Genomic DNA, 10,000 nt, shown 5'->3' with positions numbered 1-10,000 from the left:
AGTTAGTTAGCTAACAGAACCTTTGTCTGTGACCACATTGAACACTGTTCTTCCGTATATGTGTTCTCCTAGTTTGTAAAAAAAATTCCGTCGCAGCAGAAACGGAATTTACTTTGCTATCAGCGGCCTTGAAAGGGATCCGGTCGAGCGAGGTCGTGGTCGTGGCCGGAGGGGGGTGAGTGCTTGGAATGAATAGGTCTCGGATGCGCATTCAGATAATGGACCCTCAGTAAAAGTCCGTAAGACGACCGACCGGTAGAACGACACAGGCCCGGGGCAAAGCCACTACTTTTCGGCCCATCCTCATTTAACAGCAAGAGACTACGTCGCCTAGAGTTGCATTTTTTTTTTTGTTACCAACCATAAAAGTGCTGTAATGGTGTGTGTGTAGTTTTATTCCACCATTCACTAACGTCACGCACCTTTATCGTTTGATTTCCTCCTCCGTCTGATAGATAGGAGTTTCGATGTCCACGCCACGGCTTAATGCCGCTCTTCATGGGATGAGATCATATTGATAGCTGTCACGTATCTGCAATAAATACTTGGTTCGCTGTGTGTTTGCCTAAGAGATGTCTTCCCATAAATGCCACCTTATTTTGGCTCTGTTTTTGGGAGCGTCTGTGTATGCTTGTGTTTGTGTGTACGTGTGTGTGTGTGTATGCTTGTGTGTGTGTGTGTGTGTGTGTGTATGCTTGTGTGTGTGTGTGTGTGTGTGTGTGTGTGTGTGTGTGTGTGTGTGTGTGTGTGTGTGTGTGTGTGTGTGTGTGTGTGTGTGTGTGTGTGTGTGTGTGTGTGTGTGTGTGTATGCTTGTGATTGTGTGTGTATGCTTGTGATTGTGTGTGTATGCTTGTGATTGTGTGTGTATGCTTGTGATTGTGTATGTGTCTGTGTGTGTGTGTCTGGATCTATGTGTGTGTGTGTGTGTGTGTGTGCGCTTATGTTTCTGTGTGTGTGTGTGTGTGTGTGTGTGTGCGCTTATGTTTGTTAGTGTGAGTGTGTGCGCGTGCTTGCGTCTATGTGTGTGTGTGTGTGTGTATGTGCGCTTATGTTTGTGTGTGTGTGTGTGTGTGTGTGTGTGTGCGTGCGCTTATGTGTGTGTATGTGCGCTTATGTTTGTGTGTGTGTGTGTGCGTGTGTGCGTGCGCTTGTGTGTGTGTGTGTGTGTGTGTGTGTGTGTGTGTGTTGGCGAGGGGGAGATGCTGGAGGGCAGGCGGGGGCTCTTAAACTGATTGATTTCTGAGGCTCCGGAGCAGCAGAGACGGCACTTGGCCAACAGGCACTTCCACCACCGACAGGAACAACCTGTCCGCCAGGCGTGTGTGTGTGTGTGTGTGTGTGTGTGTGTGTGTGTGTGTGTGTGTGTGTGTGTGTGTGTGTGTGTGTGTGTGTGTGTGTGTGTGTGTGTGTGTGTGTGTGTGTGTGTGTGTGTGTGTGTGTGTGTGTGTGTGTGTGTGTGTGTGTGTGTGTGTGTGTGTGTGTGTGTGTGTGTGTGTAGGTGTAGGTGTAGGTGTAGGGGGGGTTTGTGCATTTTAACAACCTGTCCGCCAGGCCGGTGCAGCGGCAATATAACAACCTGTGTGTGTGTGTGTGTGTGCATTTTAACAAGCTGTCAGCCAGCCGGCTGCACCTGATCAACTGGAACGCCTCGACAAGCCTGACAGCTCACTTCAGAATTCAGAATGAGGCGTGAAGAGAGTGTGTGTGTTGGTTTGTTGATGTTTGTGTGTACAGGTATACTTGAGGGGTGTGTGTGTGTCTTAGTGTTTAGGCTGATCAGTGTGATGAAAAACAAACCACAGTGACATTGTGTGTGTGTGTGTGTGTGTGTGTGTGTGTGTGTGTGTGTGTGTGTGTGTGTGTGTGTGTGTGTGTGTGTGTGTGTGTGTGTGTGTGTGTGTGTGTGTGTGTGTGTGTGTGTGTGTGTGTGTGTGTGTGTGTGTGTGTGTGTGTGTGTGTGTGTGTGTGTGTGTGTGTGTGTGTGTGTGTGTGTGTGTGTGCACGCTTCTGCACTGTTTCAATGCAGCTCAGATCCTGGTGTGATGTCATCATGTGTTTGTTCAGGGATGGTCACCATGGAGATGGTGTTCAGTCCTGAGTTCAGTTTACTTTTACATTTCTATTATATCTAGACTACACATCTACATTTAATATATTATATTAATGATATATACACATCTGCATTTTATATATTTATTGATAACATGTACATACACTTGTACTCATTTAGCAGACGCTTCTAACCGAAGTGACTTACACACACACACACACACACTTGCACATGTCAATTCTATTAAAAGGGCCATTGTCCTCAGCAGCTCGGGGGTTAGGTGCCTTAATCAAGGACACAACGGTGGAAGCTGGGAATTGAACCCACAGCTTTCTCAGGCTGTTCCATTGGTCTGCCATTAATGATGATGCGTGTTGAGGTCTGCATGACCATGGCAACCTTGACAGGGACAAGGTCCCCCCCCCCCAGACAACTGACAGGGACAAGGTCCCCCCCCCCAGACAACTGACAGGGACAAGGTCCCCCCCCCCCAGACAACTGACAGGGACAAGGTCCCCCCCCCCCAGACAACTGACATGATAGCGTTCACATACTAATCATCCTAGAGACACTGTAGCTAGCATAAACACGGCGATATAACACACTAGCCAGTTGGCATAAAGCCATCGCTCACTGAGATAGTTACTCGCTTAAATGTACCCCTCCGCAGTGGGCTAGATCAGATGCTTTACGGAGTCCAACCTGTTCCGTTGCCCCTGTTCCGTTGCCCCTGTTCCGTTGCCCCTGTTCCATTGCTCCTGTTCAGTTGCCCCTGTTCCGTTGCTCCTGTTCCGTTGCTATTTCACACAAATGTTCTCATATGTTGTGGCCTCAGTCACATCACCCTGCCTTTCTGCATTGCGCCATCAAATACGTCGGGCACGAGATGGTGTAGTCTGCGTAGTCTGTATAGAGCACGAGATGGTGTAGTCTGTGTAGTCTGCGTAGAGCACGAGATGGTGTAGTCTGCGTAGGGCAGGAGATGGTGTAGTCTGCGTAGAGCACGAGATGGTGTAGTCTGCGTAGGGCACGAGATGGTGTAGTCTGCGTAGGGCACGAGATGGTGTAGTCTGCGTAGTCTGCGTAGAGCACGAGATGGTGTAGTCTGCGTAGAGCACGAGATGGTGTAGTCTGCGTAGAGCACGAGATGGTGTAGTCTGCGTAGGGCACGAGATGGTGTAGTCTGTGTAGTCTGCGTAGAGCACGAGATGGTGTAGTCTGCGTAGGACACGAGATGGTGTAGTCTGCGTAGAGCACGAGATGGTGTAGTCTGCGTAGGGCAGGAGATGGTGATGGTGTAGTCTGCGTAGGGCAGGAGATGGTGTAGTCTGCGTAGTCTGCGTAGGGCAGGAGATGGTGTAGTCTGCGTAGAGCACGAGATGGTGTAGTCTGTGTAGGGCACGAGATGGTGTAGTCTGTGTAGGGCACGAGATGGTGTAGTCTGCGTAGAGCACAAGATGGTGTAATCTGCGTAGGGCACGAGATGGTGATGGTGTAGTCTGTAGTCTGCGCAGGGCAGGAGATCCACTGACCTCCGTGGGGGAGTAGTGGCCAGGAAAGGACACAAAACAAGTGTTTTTTTTTGTTTTTGACAATCTGAGGTCAGAGCTCGTCTTGGTCAACCTTAAGTCCTTCCAGTACACACACACACACACACACACACACACACACACGTGTCTCTTCATGTTCTCATGCCTCTGATTGGAGTGTTAGTAAGGATGTCTGAAGAGGTGTGTGTGTGTGTGTGTGTGTGTGTGTGTGTGTGTGTGTGTGTGTGTGTGTGTGTGTGTGTGTGTGTGTGTGTGTGTGTGTGTGTGTGTGTGTGTGTGTGTGTGTGTGTGTGTGTGTGTGTGTGTGTGTGTGTGTGTGTGTGTGTGTGTGTGTGTGTGTGTGAGAGACAGACAGTAGGGGCTCTGATTGGGCTGTGTGTTGATGAGGATCTCTGAAAGATGCGTGTGGTTTTGTGTACGTATGTGTGTGAGAGAGAGAGAAAGTTTGTGTGTGTGTGTGTGTGGTGTGTACTGGAGAGCAGGAGAATAATTAGGGGTGTCGCCATGACAACAGTAGGTGGGGCAGGTGCCTCTGTTCGGTTTAAAAAGTTGCTTTCTACGCACAGTAAAAGCAAGGAGTGTGTGCCCATCTAGCAAAGAATGTGTGTGTTTTGTGTGCGCACACGCACGTGTACAGCAAGGTGTGTGTGTGTGTGTGTGTGTCTCTGTGTGTGTCTCTGTGTGTGTCTCTGTGTGTGTCTCTGTGTGTGTCTCTGTGTGTGTGTGTGTGTGTGCATACTGCCATTAAACCAAAGGCGTCATACAGGTCCCTGCAGTCTCAATTAACAGAGTTTATGAAGTTGGTTTCCCATCTGCTAAACCCCACAGCCCAGATGTGTGTGTGTGTGTGTGTGTGAGAGAGAGACACACAGAGACTCACTTGAGTGATTCAGTTTCCTGCGCCAGAAGCGAAAGGAGCTGGTCTCTAGTGTTCATTAGTGACAGCTTGTGAGTGTGTTTGTTTGTTTGTTTGTGTGCGAGTGAGTGTGTGTGTGTGTGTGTGTGTGTGTGTGTGTGTGTGTGTGTGTGAGCAAGTCTCTATAGTCATTAGGCATTATTGATGTTTTGCCAATTGGCATATTGCGCGCCTTATACGTGTGTGTCAGTGATGCGCGGGCTGATCCAAATCGAGCGGGCGACCGCGGTCACCCGCGGTTATGGGTCAAGAAAAAATATTTTTAATGATATGCGGGTCATGTTTGGTCGGGTCGGTACAAAAAATATGCCCTTATTTTTTTTGTCATTTATATCGTACATAATTGTCTTTAGAAGAGAAAGACATAAGTTGCAGCATTCCCACTGAAACGCGATTCTATCCCCCACATTTTGTCACGAACATAGAAATGTAGACGTAGAAATGCACTTGTTGTTTCTGCGTAGACAGACCCTCGGCTACACTTGACATGCAGTTGTGTTCTGTTCTCAGAGCATATGCTTTCTCTGTCTATGATCTGCAGCTTTTTTCTCGAACTGCTGGCCTCTACAGAAAGTGGCAGAATCGTCTACTGAGCAGCGAAGTTGCCGATGCAATGCGTGCTTCTCAAGTCTGATCATTTGCAGCAAGATCGAATGGTATTATGGAAAGAAAAATAAACTAAAAGTTTCCCAAATCAGGAAATACTTCTTAATTTAATGTCATCAAGGCATAGGCCTACAATTGGTATGAGCATGCAATGTAGGCGTCCTTGCGCAACTTATATAGGCCTAGTGGCTCGTTGGAAAGCCCCACGTCTGCTCTTCCCCACGTCGTGCAATAAAGGTTTCATCTCGCTGCAATTTATAATTGCGGAGCAATGGACTTTTGGTCCATTGATGAAGACGTTAATAAAGAGTTTCTTAATAATATTCTATGCCTGCATTTCATGCTTGGGAGAGCTTCAAGGCATTCATGTGAGGAACGGCTGAAACAGAATTTGTATAGGAAAATCCTAGGCTAATTATGTTCAATGTTGAGTCAAATAGCCACATTTTTGGATGAATGCTGACACGGAACAAAAAAAAGGTAGACTAAATGCATGTCTCCCAAATTCTGAGCAATTATAGGCTATATATAATTAGGCAATATATATTATTGTTTTACATGCATATGAGATACCAATTTTGCGTAGCTCAATGGCGCTACGACTAAGTTAGACTACTTTTTACAATAAGCGGGTCGGGAAGCGGATCGGGTCCTGTATTTCAATAATTATTTTTTGCGGTCCGAGTTGCGGTCGGGTTAGTTGTAAACGGCGGGGCGGGGCGGGTCGTCCAGACACGTACCTGCGCATCACTGATGTGTGTGTGTGTGTGTGTGTGTGTGTGTGTGTGTGTGTGTGTGTGTGTGTGTGTGTGTGTGTGTGTGTGTGCAGGTCCGTCATGTCTGCCAAGGCCATCTCTGAGCAGACGGGGAAGGAGTTCCTGTACAAACACATCTGCACCTCCGCAGCCGTCCAGAACCGCTTCCGATACGCCCGCGTCTCCACGGATACCGACTGGGACCGCCTCGTGCAGGACCACCCCTGGCTGCTGAGCGAGGTACACACACACACACACACACACACGCGCCAATGTCTTCAACTCCCACATGTGTAGTGCACACACATACAAACAGCGTGGAAATTAGAGCCCGACCGATATGGGATTTTGAGGACCGATACCGATATCGATATTTGAGAGTTTCAATAGCCGATAACCGATATATCGGCCGATAATCATTTTTAACCAACATAATTTAAAAACTTTCTCCTATAAAATGTTGATCAAGGTGGGGCGCTATCTGTTTAAATAGGCCTAACCATCTGGTTTCCTAATAAAACATTCTTACACAGTATTTTTTTTAATTAAATAAGTGTGGTCTTTTCACCTTTGATAACCACCATTGCACAAAATATTTTTTTTACTTTACCTTTAACCTTTGTAAACCATGCTTGGTGTAAACACCTTCGTTAAAATGCAAAAAAATTGAAGACTAACAAAGGAGTATGTGAGTGTTTGGGAATTAAGGTTAGCTCTGAAGACTTGTCTCATATGCTCACATTTATTTTGTGTGCTGTCTTCGTGAGCTTAATGTAACAGTTTACACTCACTGACAGCACTGACAGGACCACCATGGACAGTCTGAGCGATCTTTGTGAACAAGTCAACAGCAGCTTAATAGTTTTAGCAAACAGAGGTGTTTTTAAGGATGCATCATACTACTTCCACCGGCTAAATTCCAATAGCTAAATCAAAGGTCCTTCATTAGGCTACTCCGCTTTAACTCTCTATGGCTAAATGTTGGCGCTGCTAATTTAGCTCCCCTTATGATCAGAAAATGAACGGGATGACGGTCGGGAACAGACAATTAGTGCTGCTATCAATATCCTCAGTATAACCACGTTTATGTTTGACAAATACAACAACATTCAAATTAGCCTCCATCACACAACCACCAATGCTAACGTTCAATTTGTTTTAGCTTTGGACTTAACATTGTGACCAGTGGCTCTAAGATTAACGTTAGCCTACAGCAGTAAAAATCAAGCATGTCCGATAAACATTCTTGCATTTATTTAGGCTTTTAGAAGAAATGAGAATTACATTTCACGTGAAAATCATCCTACCATGAACACTCAAACCACTTCAGAAAACTATGACACGCAACGCAAACTGCAATTTGTTGCCGTTGTTTAGGAAGTAGAACTAAGTAGTCAAGCAGAGTGCGTGTCTTGCAGTAAGAAGATGCGCCCTCTGGTGGAATACCACGTAATTACAACACTAGAAATGTGAATGGAGGATCAATATTCGGGTTTCCTTTATTTAATTAAAAAATATTTATCGGCCGTTATAAAATATTTATCGGCCGATACCGATAGTTTTGAAAATGGCTAATATCGGCCGATAATATCGGCCGGCCGATATATCGGTCGGGCTCTAGTGGAAATTAATATAAATAATCATGCCAGCCTAGAATTGATCAGGTAGTGAACACACACACACATACACACACACACACACACACACAGACACACTGTTTTGGCTCTGGGCACACACACACTCTCGTACCTCTCTCTCTCTCTCTCTCTCTCTCTCTCTCTCTCTCTCTGTGTGTCATATAAGAACAGATGTGTACAATTCATACATACACACATACACACATACACACACACACACTGTTTTGGCTCTGGGCTAAGTGTTGATTGGCTGTTGTGCTTGTGCCGCTCTGCAGCGATTGGTTGTGAAGCCGGACCAGCTGATCAAGCGTCGAGGGAAACTGGGCCTGGTGGGCGTCGGCTTGGACCTGCAGGGTGTCCGTGATTGGCTGAAACCACGACTGATGAGGGAGACCACAGTGAGTCCACACACACACACACACACACAACCACACATACACACACATACACACCCACACACCCACACACACACACACACACACATACACACATACACACATACACATACATACACACACACACAAACCATACACAGATACAACATACACACGCGCACACACATAGACACACACACACACAAACCATACACAGATACAACATACACACGCACACACACATAGACACCCCATACACACACACACACACACACAAACCATACACAGATACAACATACACACGCGCACACACATAGACACCCCATACACACACACACACACAAACCATACACAGATACATACACACACACACAAACCATACACAGATACAACATACACACGCGCACACACATAGACACCCCATACACACACACACACACACACACATACACACAAACCATACACAGATACAACATACACACACACACACACACACACACACACACACACACACACACACATCACATACTTCACACACATAGACACCCCATACACACACACATACATCTCTAGGTATTGTGAAGGGTGGCTTCAAGGCCAAGGGACCCATACACACATCAAGCAGACTAGTTTGAGAAAACATACCTCAAACCCTGTTGCACGACTGCATACTAGTTTGAGAAAACATACCTCAAACCCTGTTGCACGACTGCATACTAGTTTGAGAAAACACACCTCAAACCCTGTTGGACGACTTTGCATACTAGTTTGAGAAAGCATGGTTCAACCTTGAAAGCGTAGCAAAGTGTTTTGACGTTGTAAGCAGCCCTGCTGTGACTGCTGGTAGGTCTGCTCTGCTCATGTCTTCTCTGAAAGGCTGTTTCGTCTGAACTCTGCTGTGATGACCATCATCAGCCTCCTTATCTCATTCTAGAATGTTATGGTGATGATCACTTCCTGCTGCTGAGAATCCTGGTTTCTGTAGAGCTCGCCACGTGTAACCCTAACTGTGTGTTCACACCGCCGGCGACTTGAGCTTCCAAAGATTCCGGAAGTCATTCATTTTCAATGGAAGCTGGCTTCTCTCAGCTGCCAGCAGCGACCAATCTGTCGGCGTCGCGTTTTGGGCGTCTTGAGCGACTAGAGAAAGTTGAAAGTGGTTTAACTTTATGGTAATGAGCTATGACGCGGTTCAGCGACCAAACGACTTTCAACGAACATAGAATGCTACTACGTCAGAGCGGCCAGGAGCGGCCAAAGCATCCAAGCTTCCCACGGCGTCCTTTACAGGGCGTCCTGGGCGATTTTGGAAGCTCAAGTCGCTCTTGGTCTGAACACACAGTAACCCTTACCCTAGCACAGTAACCTGATGAACCCCTAACCTAATAGCACACACACACTCTTCTGATTAACCTGATAAAGCTCTTCAGAATTTCTCCTTGGTAAAACACACCCTCTTCAGAATTGTTCTTGATAAAACACACCCTCTTCAGAATTGTTCTTGATAAAAACACACCCTCTTCAGAACTCTTCCCCGTCTTGTTTGGTGATCCACTTCCCTCTTCTGACGGCTTACTTTTAAATATGATGTCACCGAGTGTAGCGTTGGGCAGATGGATGATGTCACCAACATCATTATGGGATGCCACCACCACCACCATGATGCTGCGCCCACTCACACAGTCAGACTGGCATATTCTATAGAACCTGCTCTAACATGAGATATAATGTATAGAAACATGAGCCTGCTTTAACATGGACTAAACTATATAGAAACATGAGCCTGCTCATGAGATATAATGTATAGAAACATGAGCCTGCTTTAACATGAGATATAATGTATAGAAACATGAGCCTGCTTTAACATGAGATATAATGTATAGAAACATGAGCCTGCTTTAACATGAGATATAATGTATAGAAACATGAGCCTGCTTTAACATTGGCTAAACTATATAGAAACATGAGCTTGCTTTAACATTGGCTAAACTATATAGAAACATGAGCCTGCTTTAACATGAGATATAATGTATAGAAACATGAGCCTGCTTTAACATGGACTAAACTATATAGAAACGTGAGCCTGCTTTAACATGAGATATAATGTATAG

General features: G+C 46.0%; 1 protein-coding gene across 5 annotated transcripts in view; it reads left to right on the top strand.

The window, feature by feature from the left end:
- The window catches only part of LOC134076330 (ATP-citrate synthase), a 62,023-nt gene that overhangs the window by 581 nt on the left and 51,442 nt on the right, over window positions 1-10,000 (top strand). For all 5 annotated transcript variants that reach the window (XR_009938604.1, XM_062531327.1, XM_062531328.1 and 2 more), the window contains exons 2-3: window positions 5,953-6,118; window positions 7,791-7,913. Coding sequence is in view for 4 of the 5 variants with exons in the window: in XM_062531327.1 (XP_062387311.1) it covers window positions 5,960-6,118; window positions 7,791-7,913 (282 nt within the window). In the remaining variant the exon portion in view is untranslated. The remainder of the gene's footprint in view (window positions 1-5,952; window positions 6,119-7,790; window positions 7,914-10,000) is intronic.

This window comes from Sardina pilchardus, chromosome 3, assembly GCF_963854185.1.
Source record: "Sardina pilchardus chromosome 3, fSarPil1.1, whole genome shotgun sequence".
NCBI lineage: Eukaryota > Metazoa > Chordata > Actinopteri > Clupeiformes > Clupeidae > Sardina > Sardina pilchardus.
The sequence above is the reverse complement of the archived record's forward strand: the minus strand, read 5'-3'. Positions and strand labels throughout refer to the sequence as shown.